Source organism: Neofelis nebulosa, chromosome 12, assembly GCF_028018385.1.
Source record: "Neofelis nebulosa isolate mNeoNeb1 chromosome 12, mNeoNeb1.pri, whole genome shotgun sequence".
In the NCBI taxonomy this organism is placed as follows: domain Eukaryota; kingdom Metazoa; phylum Chordata; class Mammalia; order Carnivora; family Felidae; genus Neofelis; species Neofelis nebulosa.
Window position 1 is genome coordinate 2,373,521 of NC_080793.1, and position 19,963 is coordinate 2,393,483.

The window sequence follows — 19,963 nt, forward strand, 5'->3', positions numbered from 1 at the left end:
TGATGGGGTAAAAGGTCAGCCTGGTCACGGCAGCACGGGCCACAGAATGTCATGGCTCCCGGTGTCGGCATGGCGCTGGCCAGCTTGGGGTGGTCTGGAAGGGCCTGCCGGCGCTGGTGGGACAGCGTTCTGGGCCAGGCAGGCCAGGGCTGCAGTGTCGCTCAGTGTGGACCCTGGAGGGGCATGGAGGTCCCCTCCCCATGTGTGGTCCCCTCCCTTCCCAAGGTGGGAAGCTGGGCAGGGATTACTCACCCAGGGTCACAAAGTGAGTTCTCAGCAGGGCCGGTCTGATGGCCCTGCCCTGAGCCGGCCAGTGCCTGCTGTCCAGAGCACGCCTTCCCCGGGCACTGACCTCCTGGTCCACTTGGCCACTTAGCCTATGCTACTCATCACCTCGCAGACTCTGGCCTCTTTAGAGGTGACCAGAGACACCAGATGGGCCCCGGGCCAGCCACCTCCACCTCCTGATGGGAAAGTGCACTCACCTCTCCTTAGCATTCGCTGGCCGGGGCCACATGCTGGACACGGTCGGAGCTTCCGACTCCCCCACGAGAGGAGGTGTCCTGTCTTCGGGGTATTCGGGGAGGGTCGCGGGGGTGAGCTGGCCACAGGTGCCTGAGTGAGTGATACTGGCCACTCCCTGTCCCCACCCCCCGCCCGCCGCCCCGTCCTCCCTGTGGCTCATCCAGCTCATGTGACCAGGTGGCTCTGCCCTGTGCTCCTTTAGCTCTCGCGGACGAAGCCGGCTTCTACTTCTTCAACGGCAACTTCAAAGTGGACAGCCCCAAGAACTTCAACATCGCGGGCACCGTGGTCAAATACCGGCGGCCCATGGACGTCTACGAGACCGGCATCGAGTACATAGTGGCCCAGGGGCCAACCAACCAGGGCCTGAACGTCATGGTGCGTGAGCCGCGGGCTTCGGGCCGCCAACGCCGTGCCGTGGCCCCAGGGTGTGTGTGCATGAGGCAGCGTCTCCGCCCGGCGTGGCGAGGGTCGTGCTCGGTCACTCCTTGCGCACCCATCCGCTCGGGGTTTGATTCCTGTACTTAGCCTCTATCAGCTCATTAACGAGTTGCTTCATTTGCCCGTCCCCTCGCTCACCCAGCCACCCACTGTCTCAGCCCTCACCCAAGTAACCATTCATTCATTCACTTGCCACGGCCGTTAGCGCCCCTGGTGGACTGCAGTCATCAGGATCTGCAGGGTTGCTAAGGACAGGAAGTAGACGGGGACGCAGGCCCCCTCCCCCACTCCATAGTTGGGGGTTTGTACCCCCCGCGTACTTCCCTGCCCCGGCCGCATCGGCACTGTGGCCTCTCTGCCAGGTCCTCAGTGCTGGGGGGCCCAGGCAGTGCCTGTGGCCCACCCCCCCGCTACCCCCCCGGATGCTCACGGTTTCTGGGTGTGGCACAGCACAGGGGCGAGGAGAGGGCGGGAGAGTTTGGACCTGCTCTGCTCAGCTCCCTGGGAGCGTCCCCATGGCTAGCGTCTAGAAACAAGTGTCGTTGCTTTGTGGCCCGGTGTCGAGGAAATGTACAAGGACTCGTCCCTGGAAACAGGTGACGCCCAGATGGGCAGTTCTGGTGTTTTTCAAGGTCTGCGGGTGTTCGTGGAAGCTGAGGGGTACAGTGGGGCCAGAGCCTACCCGCCCGACCTGGCATGATTTCTGGATCCCACCGTGGTGGGCGTTTAGATCCTCACTTTGTAGACAAGAAACCTGGGCACACAGAGATTACGGACTTGCCCATCACGGACCTGTCGGCGGTGTGGCCGGGCTTGGGGCCCGGGTCAGCCTGGTGCTGGAGCCGGTTGTGTGTCTAAGTGCCCTGCCAGAGGGGTCTCCAATTGCGGTGCCCCCGCCCCCGCCACCTCCCCACACTGCTTCCTGGCTGCAGAGCGTCCCTGGATGGCCCCAGAATCTAATGGGGGCCACGTATTTCCTCGCCTGCCCCTGGAGCTGCCCCTGAGGCAGGCCGGCCGGCTGCCTGGCTTCCCTGCCTGCCCGCAGGAGCTGTGTTGCAGGTCAGGATCCCAGGAAGGGTCTGTGAGCAGCGGGGTTTAGGGCGTGGTGACAGGAGCAGTGGCTGTGAGGGGGTGAGGGGGACAGGCCTGGACAGAGGGAGATGTTGAGCCGTGCTGCCGGTGTGGTCAGAGCCTCAGCTGATCCCAGGGGGGGCTCTGGGGTCGCAGTGGCCCCTCGGGTCCCCTGGACTTGAGGCGGAGAGGCGTGGCCCGGTTGCTGGAAGCCACAGAGATGGGCGTGGCCTCGGGAGAGGCAGCTCTCTTCGGCCGAGGGGCGTTCCTGGGGCAGGGCTCGCTATGAACTGTCCCCAGCACACTCCAGGCAGCTCACTGAAGGGTGGGGCCCGGGGGCTCGCCGCCGTGCCCGCTGGTACCCATTTGCCTGGTGGAATGCTTGGCAGGAAGGACTCCTCTCGAATTCTGGCTGGCTTCCCCCCCGCCCCGGGAAGGCTGGCGAGGTGACCGGCAGCTAGCCTGGGGCTGCCAGCCAATCACATCACTTGCCTCCTGCGCTACCCACTCCGCATTCTCCTCTGCTAGTCTAGGTGGCTCACCTGGCCAGGTGTCCCTGTCCCTCCTACCCGAGGGGTCTGGGCTCCTGGTTTCGGGGCCCTTTTCCATCCCTGTCCTTGTCCCGTTGCCACGGGCAGGGCGATACCAGGAGGAGCCCCCGTGGGGCAGCAGGGAACCAGATATATTCTCTGCCCCTAGGGTTGAAGCATCCCGACACGGCCCTGGTGGTCAGGGTCAATCCCCCTGCTGGGGCGGCCACTCCTCTCCAGCTGCTCTCTGCGCACAGGGTGCCAGATGGCCCAGGTGGCGGTCACAGCTTCCCGTTTGTGGAAGTGTTTCCCTGCATCAGGACCTGTACACCTGCAGACCCTAAGCCGCAGGGACTAGAAACCCCAAACGCCCACGGGGTCACTGGGAACGATTGCGGAGGCGACTTCCATTTTGTGCTTCCCGGGCCCACGCTGTCTGCCCGGTGGGGACGCAGCACCGACTGTGTCGGGGCGATTCCTTGTATATTGCGTCGTGGAGGGCACCCCGGCCCCTCATCCTCGCAGGGTCCTGCCGTCTCTACGTGGCACCGTGGCCTCAGCGTGCGCGGTCGCATCAGGCCGCAGCGTCTGGGTGATGCAGCCTGTGCATCTGACGGTCACGTGCCTGCTGAGGCACCTCCTTTGCTGTGACGTGGGTCCCTTTGTCCGATGCAGTGTCACGTGCCATCCTGTCTCAGCGGATCAAATGCTCTGGGAGCCCTTGGGTTTGGGGGCCGCAGGCGCTGTGGTCAGGAAAGGCAACCTCGCAGTCACTTCCCTGCTAGGACAGAAGGGCGTCTAACGTAGCCCGCTGGCCGTCAAAGGGCTGACGGCCTCTCGAGGCACGGTGCCGCATGTCAGTCTCTGTCGGTGCTGGAGGGCTTGGTGAGTGACCGCCCTTGCCCTTGGGGCCACGCATGGTGCCCATCCTTGCCACCATGGCTATCCCCTTCATGCACCTGTTGTGCCATCAGAGGGGGGACTGATGGCAGAGGCTGGCCTGTGTCACCTGGCAAGGCCATTTCACCTATAACCTGGTGTCCGGTGTCCCTCCCATGGGGGGATGCTCCCAGGGGCGCGTTAACAAGGGACACGGCGACTCCCATCTTCCGCCTATGGCATGGACCCATCCCCACGTGTCTCCTCCAGACCTCCTCACCCCCTCTCAAAGCCCTTTCCACCCAGGATCCTGAGCCACCACCCAAACCGTGTGCACCGCCCACGAGGCAGTGTGTATTCTCACCTCGGGCTGCTGTGCGTTTCCTACAGATTAGATGATCCCACACGCGCCCCGTAGAGCCCCCCGGGAGGAGTTTCCCTCAGTGCAGTTTTTTTGAAGCCGCCCCTGAACGGGGCTCCAGTGAAACAGATCCCATTTTCAGCTCATACCGCCCTCCCCCGCCCCGCACCAAGCTGACCCGTCTCTGAATCAAGTTTGGCCCTTTCTCTCCTCTCAGACTTCACCCTAACGGTACCCCGTGCACCTGACGTTGTGAGCTGACAGATGTCAGGGCAGGGGCCTCGGGTGATGAGAGTCTCAGTCACCTGCTGAGCCGGCGGTCTTGTCCTCTGCTCTGATTGTGCCTAATCCTGGATGTGACATTTCCATCTTACGACGGGTGGCTGCGTAACTCCCGGCTGTGTCACTCGGTGGAGTTCGGCTCTGGCTGCATGAGTCACTCGATGTCCCGTGGTCAAAGGGTTCCATCTCTATAGGGCCTGGTAGCATGTCACAAGCTCTTTTCGAAATGATGTGATATTTGTCGTGGGTGGCATGGCTTCGCTCCAGAACGCTGGAGGACTACGTGATCCTCTTCCTATCAAGGCTTGCCAGAAACCCCGTGTGACATCTTTCCCCGCCGCTATAGAACCAGCTGGGTGTTATGGCCCAAGTGGCAGGCTATTTATCCCGCAGCCTGGACCGACTGTAGAGCCCCTTCTCCTCAGGACCCCCACTGAAAGCTGGCAGCTTTTACCCAGTATGTGGATTGGATCCACATTTCTGGATATGTGCCACGCTATGTCCGGAATTCTTCTTCATAAGGGAGGGAATGCAATGCAATCCTCTGCCCTCTGCTTTCAAGGGTATGTCCTGGCATGCCCTAGGCCACTGACCCTGAAGCGTTCGCCGATGGGGGTGGGGCACTGGATCTCCACAGGGTTCAGTGTCAGGTCTTCTGGAATCCGTAGGCTTTCCAAGGCCTCCCGCATCACTTCCTGTTCAGCTGGCCTGGTAGACATGATGTCACCAACGTAGAGGACCCGTGTGATGTTCTGTAGAATGGTCCAGACCCCCCTGTACTGTATTACGTCGAGGAATGGGGCAGTTAGCACGGCCCCGGGTACAAACCCGCACGTGTATACTCTTGTCCGTTCCGGGTGAACGAACACCACTTCCTCCTCCCCACGGGGGTGGAAAAGAAGGTGTTTGCCACGTCGGTGGCCACAGGTGATCGACCTGAGGTCGTGTTAATCTGCTCCGGGAGCTGCATCTGAGGCTCCCGCTTGGCGGGGTTTGGAAGGGCTCCCCGTCATCCTCCCGGGTCTGTCTTGCTTTCATGGGCGCCAAACCGTTGAGTGAAGCGGGGCATATGGGGACCGCCACCTCGCATCCTCCGGCAACCTCAGGAGTGGCTCTGATTCTCTGTAGTTTCCCCGGGATGCAATTCTGTTTTGGATTTACTCTCTGGGATGGGCACGGGGGTCAGGGGCTGGGGTCACGGGCTTCCGCTGAGCTTTCCCTGCGATAGTCGCGCATACCCTACAGGCTAAGGAGCCGACTGCCAGCAGTGGACTTGGGAACCGGGTAAGCCTTGGACCCAAGGTGAGCCACACTGGGCGCACTGTGAGCCAGACCTGGGCCACACTTGTTTGTCACCCACAAGCTCTCGCGCTAACAGGGGGCGATGATGATGCTTTGGGTCCCTGATAAACAATGACAGCTTGGACCCTGGTTCCCAAATGTCTGTCCATTTCTCCAGCAAACAGTTAACCAAGTCAACGGCTGTAGGCTCTTTGGGGGAAGAACTGGGAGAATCATTACCATATACACTTGTGGTGGGTCCTTTGTCCTGGGGACCTGGCCGTTCCATCATTCAGTGGATCCTGGGTCCAAACGCTGGCCCAGGAAATGGGATAGGGCTGTGACTTTTCTGGGGCAGCTGTCCTCCGCCCCCTGAGTATCCACCCTTGATACGTTTTGATCTTACATATTGAGAAGCCCCTCTTCTGGTCCCGTTTATTTGTCCGGGAGTCCTTTGTCCTATCCGCCGTGTGCAGACGTCTCTGTGGGTCAGGGCTCCCGGCCACCACGTCGGCCTCCCTTATTCTGATGATCGTGGGGAGTCTGGTTCTATCACAGCGTCTCCTGGCATCCGCCCTGGGCTGCGGTCACTCAACGGTGTCCCTCGAAGTGAAGTCGGTGCCTTCTCGCTGGCCGATTTCTTTTCACGCCGGTGAACAGGATGTCCTGCAGGAGGCTCCTGCAGGAAACGGTCACCTGGCCAATTTTCCAGCCTTTCCCTCCGCTCCCACGCTCCCACTACCTGCTAGGCCTTTATTCTCCACTTAGTGCTGGCCTCACTTTCTCCAAGCTTCCAGGAACCACCCTGGGGGGTGCACTGGCACTTTCTCTCAGAGCTCCACCCGGGGTGGGAATAAAGTGCAGATGGGGTTTTAGTCGGCTTTATTACTTAGAGCATCCTGTGTGCTCGGGGCACCCTTCCCGGCCTGCGCCTCGAGTGGACAGCTCCCTCTGCCCCGCCCTGGGCGTGCGCCCCTGTTCGCGGGGCTCTGGAGGCCGGCTGCCCTTGGGGAGCAGCACAGCGCGGGCAGGGCCACCGTCCTTCAGTCGAGGGCGCGTCCCTGGGAAGGGCTTGGCTGTGGGCCGCAGCCGGGGCTGCTTCTGGCGGCCCGGGACCGGAGTGCAGCTCTCCTCTGGGGGCTCGTGGCCCACGAGCCCCGAGCCGCTCCCGGCTTGTGCAGAAGGGGTGAGGTCCCGCTTCTCCTCCTCCCCAGGTGTGGAACCAGAACGGCAGGAGCCCCTCCATCACCTTCGAGTACACACTGCTGCAGCCGCCGCATGCCCACCGCACACAGCCCGTCTACTACAGCTTTTCGGAGCCCGCCGCGGAGAGCGCGGAGAGCCAGGAGCTGGACGGGGCCGCGCTCCTGGGCTTCCTGCGGCACAACAGCTCTTTCTACGGCCAGGCCTCCTCGGAGCGGCTGGGCCTGGACAACCGGCTGTTCGGCCACCTGGGCCCGGGGATCGAGCTGGGTCTGAGCAAGGGCCGGGAGACCAACGAGGTGTGCGAGCAGGCCAGCGGCAGGGCCTGCGAGGGACCTCCCAGAGGCAAGGGCTTCCGAGGTAACCAGGAGGGCCGGGATCAGGCGGGGGCTTCCCAGGGAGGGGGCCTTGGGCAGAGGGTCTTTGGGCCCCCGCGGCCGGCAGACGAGGCCCGTGAGAGGCTCCTACTCGCGGCTCTCCTGGGACAGGCCCGGCACGGGCCCCTTCGCACATGCCCCCCTTTCCATCTGTTCTTCCAGGGGGATACAGGTGTCCCCACTTGACAGATGGGGGTGGGGGGCGCTGAGGCTTAGGTGGGGGCTGGGCTTTCCCACATCCACAGTTGAGCTGCGGGTCAGACCCGGGCAGTCTGTCCTCAGAGCCCGTGTGCTTGCTCATTCGGTAGAGGCAGACAGACAGCACGCCACAGGGTGGCAAGAGCTCTGGAAGGGGACATCCGGCCAGCGAGGGGGCGCGGGCGGACCCTGAGTTCTCAGAGAGTGTGGCCCCTGACCTGAGGGTTTGGGAACCAGTGAGGAGTAGCTGGGTGAGGCTGTGGGAGAGGGTGGGGTGAGAGAGAGCAGCTCAGGGCTGACAGCCTGGCAGGCAGATTTCAGGGAGGCAGCAGGAGGTGTGGCCGGAGATGTAGGGATTCGTGAGGGTCCCCGAGTTGCAGGGGTGCATGAGGGTCCCCAGAGACGCAGGGGTGCGTGAGGGTCCCCAGAGACACAGGGGTGCGTGAGGGTCCCCAGAGACGCAGGGGTGCGTGAGGGTCCCCGAGATGCAGGGATGCGTGAGGGTCCCCAGAGATGCAGGGGTGCATGAGGGTCCCCGAGATGCAGGGGTGCGTGAGGGTCCCCGAGATGCAGGGGTGCGTCAGGGTCCCCGAGATGCAGGGGTACGTCAGCGTCCCCGAGATGCAGGGGTGCGTCAGGGTCCCCGAGATTCAGGGGTGCGTCGGCGTCCCCGAGATGCAGGGGTGCGTCGGGGTCCCCGAGATCCATACCTGCAATTTGGACGTGTTCCTGAGGGCCATGCACCGGTCACCAGGACTGCCTGGGCCGACACTCCAGTTTTTGAGACCCTGAGAACCTTCTAGTAGAAGACATTTTTGAGGTTGTATTAATCCCCCAGGACAGCTGTAACAAATCACCCCAAACCGGGGGGCTCACGACAAATAGAAATTCATTCTCTCCCAGTTCTGGAGGCCAGAAGTCCAAAACCAAGACATCAGCAGGTCTGACACTCGCTCTGGAGGCTCCAGGAGGTGGGGGCGGTCCTTCTCGCCTCTCCCGGTTTCTGCAGGCCTCAGGCGCTCCTGCGCTCAGGGCCGTGTCCCTCCGGCCTCTGCCTCCGTGGTCACACGCCTTCTCTGTGCGTGTGTGTCTTCTCTTCTTCTAAGGACAGCAGCCATTGGAAACAGGGCCCACCCTAGATCCATGATGACCCTTCCCTACATCCTTAGCCACTTTTGTGAGGGTCCCGTTTCAAATAAGCTCACGTTCTGAGGTTCAGGGCAGGTGCGAATTTTGAGGAGGACCCAATTTATTTATATATTTTGGGGAGGGGGGGGAGGATAGAGAGCGAGCAGGGGAGGGGCAGAGAGAGAGGGAGAGAGAATCCCAAGCAGGCTCCACGCCGTCGGCACAGAGCCCGACACGGGGCTCAAACTCACAGACCGTGAGCTCACGACCCGAGCCGAAACCCAGAGTCGACGCTTAACCGCCAGGGCCCCCCGGGCGCCCCGAGGGGGACCCTGCTGTGTCCCCTGCAGGTTCCCCTACAAGAGGCTGTGCAGGCCGGCTCGCACACCTCCGCTCGGTGATCTGTGCGCTCTCACTGCCTCCGGGAGCCTCTCGGTTCAGGTGTTCGCTGCGAGCCCCGCGGGCCCCCCCCACCCTGCCCCCACGGGCGGCCCTTGCGCCCACACAAGGGGGCACTTGAGAGTGAGCCACCTGTCTCCCTCGTAGACGGCAATGCCACCGGGACGGCTCTCGCGGGGGACAAGGATGACCCAGAGATGGACGCGCGTCTCCCCTCTCAGCAGCTCCTCTCTGCCAATGCCATCTCCGACCGGCTCCTGGGCACCGGCTCTGACTCCAGGGAGCTCCCCTTCAATGACACTGGCAACAGCATCTTTGTGCAGGGCGCCCCGAGGAGCTCCCCGGCTGACAGCCTCTACGTGGACTACGAGGACAACGAGGGAGCCGGCACTTACCTGCTCAATGGGTCCTACCTGGAGCTGAGCAGTGACAGAGTGACTAACACCTCCTCCGAGGCCCCGTTCCCCAACGCCAGTGCCAGCCTCCCCGCCGTGGCCGGGAACAGGACTCACAAGGCCAGGTAGGTCCTTGCTCCGCTGTCGGGGGAGCCGGGGCGGGTCCTGGCAGGTGAGGCCAGACCCCGGGGGCAAACGGGAGACAGTCACTCGTGGCCGGGCTCCCTGACCCCTGGATCCGAGCGGGGCAGAGGCCTGGGTCGTAGCGAGTCTTTCCCGCAAGTTTGGCCCATGGGTTACAGCGGCGCTGAGTGCCCACGTGCGGCCGTGACGCCGCTTCCGGGGGAGGGGGAGGCCGACAATCGTGAGTGCTCACTGTGGGCCAAGCTCGGGCTAGGCACCCGTAAGCACGGGAACACCCGTCACAACCGCCCTTAGCGTCAGGGCAGTTACGGGGACTCAGAGAGGGTCACGGAGCCCGAAGGCCTGGCCTCTCCGTCCGGACGGTCGTCGCACACGTGGCCGTCGGGCAGCTCCCTGAATGTGGAGTGGCTCGGCACCAACCTTCACTGCAGCCCGAGAGGAGATGGGGAAGGGTCCCGTGGGGTCCTCAGCTGGGGGCCAGACCCCGGAGCCAGGCACTGGGAATGAGGCCTTCTGCTTCGGGGGCTGGTGCCGCCTCTAGGACGGGTCCAGTGAGAGTCTGTCTAGCTGGGCCAGGCCCCCAGAGCCTGGGATGCACCTGGGGATGCCTGGACAGTCACACCTGGGGACACCTTGTCAGCCACACCTGGACAATGATAGCTGGGGACGCGTGGACAGTTACAGCCGGGGATGCCTGGGCAGCTACACCTGGGACACCTGGACAATGATAGCTGGGGGTGCCTGGACAGTTACACCCGGGGTCAGCTGGACAATAACAGTTGGGGACACCTAGGCAGTTCCCTGGGAACATCTGGACGGTCATGTCTGACCCTGGGTTAGCGGCTGGGAGCAGGGTGGCCCCAGTCCTGCCACCGCCCCTACCAGGAGACAGTCCCTGGTGACAGGTCCCTTAGGCTGATCGTGGCCGCCCTGGAGTGTCCCTGCACCGTTCCCCAGAGGCTCAGGGGGCAGTGAGGCTGCTTCAAGTAGAGGGAGCCCATCTCAGCAGCCACCTGAGGTGGGTGGGGGCCGGAGGAGGGAAGGACTCAGTGGGTTTGCTTTTGTTTTCTGAAGTCCAACCCAAACCCCTTGGCTTTAGACACCAACACGAATGGGGCCCTGGCCAGGGCTGAGGATGCAGAGGTGGGTCTCCTTGGGACCCTGGGGGTCCACTCATAAGGTGATGCGGTCCGGGTGACCCTCTCACCCTCGCCCAGGGGACGAGAGCTGCGAGGCGGGCCTCCCACAGCCCATGAAAGTGCCCGCCCCTTTTCTCAGGCTCTTTTCTGAGGCCCCCTCCCCCCACCAGCTGCAGGGACCGCCGGGCATCGGGCTCACGGGGCACATCTGGTTACCTTTGACAGGCTCTGGGTGGAATTCTTGTTCGCAAATTCGGACGGAGTAAAGCTCTGGAAGCTTCTGTGGCCGCTCTTCTCCCCCCAGGGCGGTCTGCTCACCTGACCAGGGGCCCGAAAGTCTGCAGGGTGTGGGTCTGGGGGGCACGTGGGACCCAGCGGCTGAGAGGGGTGACAGGCTTCGCTACCAGGCGCCGGTCTGAGTCCGAGAGCGGGGTTCGTGGTGGCCGGTGACTGAGGCTCCCAGCCCGGTTCCCGCGTCTAACCAACCTGGGCTGCTTTCAGCTCCTGGGCTGTGCCCAGAGGGTTGCACTCTATCCCACGCAGAGGCACCGGGGAGGACGCGACAATGGAAACCCCAGTCGTGCAGTGAGCCTCCAGGGCGGGGCTGGGCCTCCCAGGGGCTGAAGAAAGTCGGCTGGCAGGTCTGACACTCAGCGTCCCCCTCTCAAGGGGTCTGCGGGGGTGACACAGGGGCCCTGCTGCTCTAATGCAGCCTGCGGCCTGGAGAGAGCTCGGGAGACCCGGGGCGCCGTCCCGACTGTGCCCTGCACTTCCCCAGTGACTCAGACGTGTCTCTGACTCCCCGTCCGCGTCCCTGAGTGAGGGCCCGCCAGCCGGGCAGCCGAGGACCCCCGGGGCCAGATCAGGCACGACCTTCGGGTCCTCAGGCCCCAGTTCCAAGAGTCTCTCCTGCCCCACCCCGGCTGAATCGTAGCCCACTCCTCAGCCCCGCTGGGGCCCACTGCAGAAATCGATACGCTGGGTCGTCCGCACTCGGAAAGTCCCGACGCGGTGACGGGGCGGCGCCTCCAGCCGGCTGCCATCAAAGGATGCTGGAGAGCTGAGACCAAAGATGGTCTTTTGAGATAAAGGGCTGAGGGAGGCCGCGGGGAAACCACCAGGCCAAAATAGCCACCGCGCACGGCGCGTTGTCCAAACACAGGAAGTCGCGTCTGCTCGACAGAGGCCGAAATCAAAGGGGCAGCTCAGAAAGGAAAGGTTATTTTCATCTCAGAACAGCCTCAAACAATCAAGGGAGGCCCCCGGTCACCAGAAGCAGACGTTGGGAGCCAGCGTGCGAGACACAGAGACGCAGGGTCTCTCTCCGGGGCCCTCGGAGCCGTCCTGGCAGGGACTCTCCGGCCCGCGTTGTCTGGGCCCGGAGCCCTGAGTGTAGCGCACAGGGGCGCTCTCTTCCTTCCGCAAGGAGGCGGGCGAGGGGCTGGTGGTTCGGACGACTCTGTGGGTGTTTCTCTCCTGGGGCGCTGGCCACTTGCAAGCACAGAACGGTTAGGCGTTCCGTTGTTGTGCAAACACGGGCAGGGTTTTTCAGGAGGGGCTTTGCTGGGCCTGACGTGTGCCCGTGTAAGAGTGATGTGTGGGCAGCCCCTCCAGAAATACCTTTTGTGCTTAAAACCCGGAGGGTTATTTTGAACCAGGCCGCTCTCTCCCGAGTCCAGGATGAGTCACTCGGCCTGCTGGCTGAGGAGTGTGTAATTATCACAGTTCCCCCGTGGGTGGGGCGGTGGGGCCTGGCCGGGACCTTCTCATCTCTGTTCTTGGGGAGAATTGACGGCCGTCGTCGTCGTCGTCGTCGTCGTCGTCGTCGGAAGGACGGCGGGGGTAGGGGACCCAACCAGCAAGAGTCGTGTTTCCTGAATCAGGCTTCTGGGAGGGCTTGCTCAGGGGAGCTGGGTGCTCCCTGGGGGTTTCCATGGGGCCTTTGCTCCGAGATGACAAGGTCTTGAGTGGGCGGGGAGGCCGCATTTAAGATTTTTTTTCTCCTTCTTCAGGAGGTGGGAGGGGGACCTTCCCCTCCCCCCAGAAATCTGTGAAAGGGAAGGGCTGTCTCCTGGTTGAGAAGCCGGCAGGTGAGGGGCTCAGCAGCTGTAGGTGGCCCCGAAACTGGCCACCAGCTCATGGCCTGCTCCCTTCGCCCCCTGCTTTCTCCTCCTCCGCCCGTCCCAGGCCTCCGGCTCCCTGGGTTGTGTAGCCCATCAGTACCTAAGGCTGTGGGCGGAGCATCTCCTGGTTCAGTGCAAGTTGCACCTTCGGGGCCACAAACATTCCTACAGAAGAAAACCTCCGAGCTCGTCCACTCGTGAAGCCCAGACGCGGAGCGAGCTCCCAGTGGGATCCAGACCAATGTCTGCATCGTAGAATGGACTGGAAGGCCCTTCGGAATGGATGCCCTGCAGCATTCATTAAGCCCGACCACCGAGGTGGCACAAGGTCCCCGGAGAGGGACCCGTGCGCACGAGCCCACAGGGAAGCCTTGTGAAAGGGCGTCAGCTCCGGTGGTCTCCAGCCGGCCCCTCGCCGGGCACTGGGGCGGCGCCCGGTGCGAGAGGGATGCCGGGGCCTCGAATGGTGTCCCGTCAGCCAGGCCATCGCCCCACGTCCCCGTCTGCAGGTCGCAGGGCTTCGGGTTGTGGGGGGAGGGGCTGCATCTCAGAGCAGAGGCTGGGGATCTGGGAGGACCCCTTCCCTCCTCCCCTGCTGAGTCCAGACCCAGCCTGCATGTTGGGTACTGAGGCTGGGCCCCAGCACACCAACTGGTTCAAAGAAGCAAACGGTCCTAACAATAGTTGGCTTCAGCCGCCCGCGCTCCGGCCAAGAATCATAGCTGGTTGCTGGCGCGGGCCCAGCTCGCCTTCCCCGCGCCGGCAGCCATCACAGACCTGGGCAGAGGCGTCTGGAGGGGACCGGCCACTCCCCTGTCTGCCGCTGAGCTTTTCTGTTTTGACACTTGGAGGCTGAATGGCCAGTGTCCCCGTTCAAGCAGAGTCGGGCTGAGGGAGGCCTCAAGGGGAGTCCTGGCAGGTTCTCGGCATAGAAGGTGCCGTCTGCGGTCCCTCCTGGGGGAGCGGAGAGAAGGAGTCGCCTGCCCGCGCTAGCAGGCGGCGTGCGTGCGTGCGTGCAGGGCGCAGAGGCAATGCTGGGGGGGCCCCGAGCTCACCCCCCACCCGGAAGGACCTTCAGCAGCTCCCGTGCCCGCCTCGGACTCTCGCCCGTCCAGGCTGGAGAAAGGCGACCGTCCGTTCTGTCCCAAAGCGTGCCTCCCCGCGATGCCCCGTCCCGTCCTCTGCTCTAGACAGTGGGTGGGCTGACCCCGACGGTGGGGACTCCCCCCGGGGCCGGGGCAGGCGCGCTGCTCCCCAAGAGCCCGTGCCCGCAGCCCTCGGTGAGCGCCCGTGCCCCTCTCCGCTTCTCCCTTCCAGGACCAGGCCCAAGGCGCGCAAGCAAGGCGTGAGCCCAGCGGACATGTACCGGTGGAAGCTCTCGTCCCACGAGCCCTGTAGTGCCACCTGCACCACAGGTACCAGTCTCGGCTGCTGGCCGGAGCCACCTGCCCAGCATCCCCTCCGCAGCGGGCCTGGCTCTGCGGGGCCCGCGCACTCACCAGGGGCCCTGAACCGCCCACAGGGAGCTTGTCTAGTAGTTTCCTGATCCGGGAGGTGGCATGAGGTCACAGGGGTTGGTGTCCTCAGGCTGACGGCGTGTGGGACCGTGGGAAGGACCCCGGGGGGGGGGGGGTGCGGGTGCCGCCACCCCCCCCCCCCCCCATTCACTGTTCTTTGTATGGTATCTTGTGAGAGCGAACGTCCCTTTGGTTAAAACTACGACGTCTCAAGTGGGGAGGATTTTGCTTTTGTTTACAGCAACCTAGGAAGGGAAATCGACCCACGAAGGACTGGAACAGATGCTAGGACCTTGTCTAGGACCTGGGCAGGTAGAGGGGAACAGAGACCCCCCCCTCCCCCGGTGGTGCCCAGACAGAGAGACAGACACACGTGGTTAGTGGTCAGTAGGTGCCGAGCTGGGATTGGAACCCACGTCTGTCCGCCCACGGGGCTGGCCACCCGCACTTTTGGATGCTGGCCGCAGCCCCCGGGGACCTGGGTTCCCTCCGCTGGGGCCGGCTGCAAGCTCAGATGTCAGACCCAGGACCAGCCCCTGTGGCAAAGGTTGTGGGGAGACCCCGAGTGCCACCTTGCCTGTGCCCGGAGCAGCTTGTTTGGGTTTGGTCAGCACCTGGGGCTGCCCCTGAAACTGCATGATGCCCCCTACCCTCCCCCTGCCCCCCCCCCCCAAAACTGGCCCCTGCCGTCTCTGGCCAGTGAGCAGGATGAGGCGAACCCCTGGCGGACCCTGGGCAGCCGGGAGTCTGGGCTTGATCGCGCCTCCTGCAGTCCTGCTCGGCACCTGAGGAGATGCCCGAGGGAGCGGCTGGGGAGCCCGCCCTGCAGGGCTCAGAACGGACCCCGGGTCCTTACGTCCTGCTCACCCCGGAACTCACTGTCGGTTAGGGAGCCGGGGCCCCCCCTGCTATTGAAGACCCTCCTGAGCAGGGTTCAGGGCACGCAGAGTTTGGAGGGCACGAGGCCAGCTTTGCTGGCCGTGCGGTGAGCGCGGGAGTGGCACCACCTGGCCCACCGTGCCACGTGTGCTCGGCAGGTTGCTTGGTCTGTCTGAGCCTCACTTTCCTACCCGTAAGATGGCACGGGCCCCTCCGCCACGGCGGTCGTGAGGATAGGAGGGAGAGGAGAAGTGAGCTGTCGCGGCCAAAGCGCAGGTGCCAGGCCGCTGGTCTTGAGAGTGAGCCGCGGGAGCCCCCTCCCAGGGCTGGGCACGGTGGGGCGCTGGGGGAGTCTGCCTTGCCGGAGGCTGTCAGCAGCGCACGGACCGGTTCTGACTGAGAGCCGCACAGCCTCCGGGGACGCAGCGAGAGCTGGAATTGTCACGGAGCACAGCCTGGGAGCATCTCCTTTCCCTCCCGGACATAGGGCTGCCTGGGGAGGTGACATCGCCTGAGGTGGTGGTGAGGGGCTGATGCCTGGCCCCGGGGTGGGGGCGGGGGGGAGACAGTCCCCAGGGAGGACACGGCACCCCTCCTTGTCACCTACAGAGTGACCAGGCGGGGGGTGGGGGGACAGGCTGAATTTGTCTCACGTGGCCCAAGGGGCACAGTAGGGTGAAAGAAGGAAGGAAGTGGGAAAGAAAGATTTGGGCTCTGCTATGGAAAAAGCTCTGCTTTAGAGGAGGCTGTCCAGGAGTGGAGCGAACGGCCCCGATAGAGGGTGAGCTCCCCATCGCCGCCAAGGCACCGAGCCGGGTCCGGTGGCACCCGGCCAAAAAGGTGGAGTCGGGTCCCTGCCGAATGGCCCCCTGCCACCACCTCCCGCAGGCGCTCTCGGAGTCAAAGCTCGTGACTGTGGCATCTACTCTCAAAATCCCATTTGGCGGAGGAGTGCCGAGGCCAGACGGGGTGGTGGTGAGGTTACAAACCTGCTGGGGCTCGTGGTGTCTGTGCTGACGTCCTTGAGTGTCCTCTGCACACAGCAGGGGTCCCTGGGCACCCTGTGCTTGGCTGCGAAGGGCCGTCACAGCAGATCTCCTGCCTCCCGAGCTAGCTCTGTTACAGAGTCCCTTTCTTTCAAAATGCTCTTTGGGGCAGCAGAAATACAGGGAATGTGGACTCTTAGCCTGAGCTTGAGCCCAGCTGTGGTTTCAGACCGTCCCTTGGCACTTCTGGGGGGTGGGCTGGGGGGGGCGGGGCCGGCGGACCCTGAGCCTCGTCCTCTGCTGGTGCAACACGCCGATCTGTGTTTTGTGCCCTGGGGTGCCCTGCTTGTTGTTGTTGTTGTTGTTGTTGTTGTTGTTTTTTAAATTAATGTTTATTTCTATTTGAGAGAGAGACAGAGACAGAGTGTGAGCAGGGGAGAGGCAGACACAGAATTGGAAGCAGGCCCCAGGCTCGGAGCTGATAGCACAGAGCCCGACGCGGGGCTTGAACTCATAAGCTATGAGATCGTGACCTGAGTCAGAGTCGGACGCTTGACCGACTGAGCCCCCCCTCCCCCGCCAGGCGCCCCCTTGCTCGCTTTTGCTTAAAGGGAAGGCCTCGTGTATAAGGTTTCAAAAGCACTGTGTCCGAGACTGATGTCATGAAGAAGATTGCTACCTTGACTCTCCCAGCATCTCGGGGAGGTTCCCAACTTGAGGATGACCAAGCCGAGGCCTGGAGACTCTGATAGTGTTCACGTGACCCCGCCTTGACGAGGGAGAGACTGAGCTGGGTCTTGAACCCCAGTCTCTTTTGATCAGGACCTGCCGTGTTTCCACTCAACGGTGAGGACTGAACGGACAGTCGGGCATTTGGCGAGGGTCTGTGAGTCCCCAGCCCTGGACCTCCCTGGGCCCCAGAGCTGGTGTCTCTTGAGGCCTGGAACATTCCAAGCAGACCTGGCCAGGAAGGCAGCCTCCCCTCAGAGAGGGCTAAAGACGACACAGCCCAGTGCTGGCACGGAGGAGTCCTTTATGGAAAGAAGAAAAAAATCCCCACGTAGGGCTGCTTCCCGGGCGGTTCCGTTCCATCCCGGCTGGGGCTTGGGGAGGTGGGAGCTTACAGACACACGCCGCCAGAAAGGGAGAGTGAGGTGGCTGGGGCTCTCCGTCAATGGGGAAATTGATTTCCTCCTGGGGCACTGGCAGCCCCGTTGAAGAGGGTTCCATTATCTCCATCATTCAGGGAGGCTGGGTACCTCCCCCCCTCACACACACACACGTGCGCGCACACACGCACACACACACACACACACACACACACACACACCATCAGCAACAACAAACCCTAACTCCACGTGGGCCTTCACTGATGCTACCAAGTCTCCCTGAGTCATCCTGCCTCCTTGGCGGGGACCCACCCACTGTTCAGTGGATTTGGCCATGTGCCAACACAGTGCCAGATGCAGGGGTGCAGGGGTGCAGGGACATGCGTAGAAAGACCAGAGGGGTAGAAGATGGGAGTGGGGTCAGGGAATTAACAACATTGGGTGAGGGCTGGCGCTTTACACATCATCCCCCTGATGGGATTTATAGAGTACCGGGGAGGCAAGGAAGATAAACACACAGAGGGGGGATTAAAGAAAGTTGGAGAGAGTTGGATAAGGACTGAGACATGCCACAGGAGAGCAGGGAGGGTCTGAAGATCTAATATAACATCTGGGGGTGCTGGCAAGGGCTCGAATGGTTAGTTTTCAAACATATCCATCCATCCACCCACCCATCTATCCATGTTTCCATCTACCCACCAAACTCTCCATCCATCCATCCGTCCGTCCATCTGTCCATCCATCCAACCAGCCATCCAGCCATCCACCCATAACCTGCCCACCCATCTATCCATCCATCCATCTATCTAACCATCCACCCACCCACCCACCTACCCACCCTCCTATTTACGCATAGGGGTGGGTGTGGAGGTGGGGGTGCAGAGAGAAGTCAGACCCTGAGACGTGTGGGCAGGGAGAGAGTTCAGATCCACAAAGCTGTCCTCACTGGGCTCTGCCACTGTTCGGTAAGCTGGTTACTGTCGTTATCCTCAGTTTAAACCAGGAAGCTCTGAGAGGTAGCTGCCTTGCCCGTGGTCACATGGCCCATCTGCTGGTCCCCAAGGGGTTCGCTTGTGACTCACAGGCTCTTCCCTTCTCCTGAACCAGGAGTCATGTCGACCTATGCCATGTGCGTTCGCTATGACGGCATCGAGGTGGATGACAGCTACTGTGACGCTCTGACCCGTCCTGAGCCCGTCCAGGAGTTCTGCGCGGGGAGGGAGTGCCAGCCCAGGTACCTGCCACCCAGCGCCCCGGGCACTGCGGGGGCAGCCGGGGCTCTGCTTTGACTCTGCCCAGGGGAGCGACGGGAGCTGGCTAGCATCCTGCTCCTTCCGTGGGCGCTGTGGTGGGCAGGGCCTCGGGACCTGTGGGGTGGGGGTGCCTGCCAGGCTCTCTGCCACGGGCCACACGTGGCTGCCGAATTTCAGCCAATGTCTCCCACTGCAGATCCTGGAGCCACCCTGTGCATCACTCATCATTGGCCCCCACCCCCAGGCACACAGGAGTTTTATAAACCAAAATGGTTATTCCCGAAATTCCAAGCCGCCTGGCTGTCCCTGGGATGTGGGGGGAGGCCCTGTCTTTCTGGTCCCCTCCCAGGCCTCCTGTCCCGCTTCGCAAACAGTCAGAAACTGACAGAAACTGAGCCCTAGGCGTGTCCTTTTCCAAGTCATGACCACGGCGGGAGCTGACACAGGGTCCCCGGACTGGGGGGGCGGGTGGGGAGGAGGAGGCTACACAGTTCTACTCTTCCGGCTCCCTGCACATTTGCTCCCTTCTGAGAAGCTGGTTGTGTGGTTCTCGGGGCCTGTCCTTCCCCTGGGAGCCCCCTCTGTGTGTGTGGGGGGGAGGGGGGTACTGCACAGGCTCTGGGATGCTGAGGCATGATCCCAAAGTAGGAGAAGGAAGGAGGGGGGCACTTTGGGAGGAAGGAACAGCGTGGGCAAGGGAGCAAGGCCAGGACGTGGCTCTTGAAGTGACTGGAAAGCCAGGTGTCCCGCCTGGAGGTGGGAGCAGGTGGAGGCCACACGGGTTCCTAGGCAGGCGGGCCAAGCACACACTCGGGGCACCAGCAGGGTATTGGCGCCCCTCCTCGGGTGTCTCCCGGTGAGGGGGGGGGGGCTCAGGGTCACCTAGACAGCAGCTTCCCCCCCAGGGGGCCCCACCAGCTCCCTGGCTGGCTTGGCCCCGCGTGATTTTGGACATGGGTGAAGACGTGCATTCTCGGGGTCGGGCGTGGGGTTGCATGGGGTCCCTGAAGGAAGGTGGGGGGTCTCTGAAAGCCGGCCCCTCCCGAGGCAGGTGGGAGACCAGCAGCTGGAGCGAGTGCTCCCGCACCTGCGGCGAGGGCTACCAGTTCCGCATCGTGCGCTGCTGGAAGATGCTGTCCCCCGGCTTCGACAGCTCCGTGTACAGCGACCTGTGCGAGGCGGCCGAGGCCGTGCGGCCCGAGGAGCGTAAGACGTGCCGCAACCCGGCCTGCGGGCCCCAGTGGGAGATGTCCGAGTGGTCGGAGGTGAGCGCATGTGCGGCCGGGCGCTCGGGCCCGTGCGCGCGGGCTGCGCAGTCCTGACCCCGCCCTCACCCGCCCGCTCACAGTGCACGGCCAAGTGCGGGGAGCGCAGCGTGGTGACCAGGGACATCCGCTGCTCGGAAGACGAGAAGCTGTGTGACCCCAACACCAGGCCCGTGGGGGAGAAGGACTGCACAGGCCCCCCCTGCGACCGCCAGTGGACTGTCTCCGACTGGGGCCCGGTGAGGGGAGGGCCGTGGGGTGGGGGGGGGGGGCACGCGGAGGGGTGGCCGGTGCCCAGTGGCCGCGGGGCCGCCTCACGCCCCCGCCGTTCTAGAGGGAGGGATGTAGGGTTAGATCGGCGAACCAGCCGTTCTCCCGGTCACGTGAGGAGTCATAGCCTGTATCCAAAACCGAGTGGCGACTTCGGGGTCCCTTTTTATGACCTCCCCGTGTGTCTGTCTGTGTGTCCGTCTCTCGG

General features: G+C 63.2%; 1 protein-coding gene across 2 annotated transcripts in view; it reads left to right on the forward strand.

Annotated features, from left to right (window-relative positions):
- Positions 1 to 19,963, forward strand: part of ADAMTSL2 (ADAMTS like 2) — a 34,717-nt gene that overhangs the window by 9,777 nt on the left and 4,977 nt on the right. For both annotated transcript variants that reach the window (XM_058693606.1, XM_058693607.1), the window contains exons 10-16: positions 728 to 903; positions 6,585 to 6,933; positions 8,823 to 9,195; positions 13,794 to 13,891; positions 18,075 to 18,201; positions 19,272 to 19,485; positions 19,569 to 19,724. In XM_058693606.1, the coding sequence (XP_058549589.1) occupies positions 728 to 903; positions 6,585 to 6,933; positions 8,823 to 9,195; positions 13,794 to 13,891; positions 18,075 to 18,201; positions 19,272 to 19,485; positions 19,569 to 19,724 (1,493 nt within the window). The remainder of the gene's footprint in view (positions 1 to 727; positions 904 to 6,584; positions 6,934 to 8,822; positions 9,196 to 13,793; positions 13,892 to 18,074; positions 18,202 to 19,271; positions 19,486 to 19,568; positions 19,725 to 19,963) is intronic.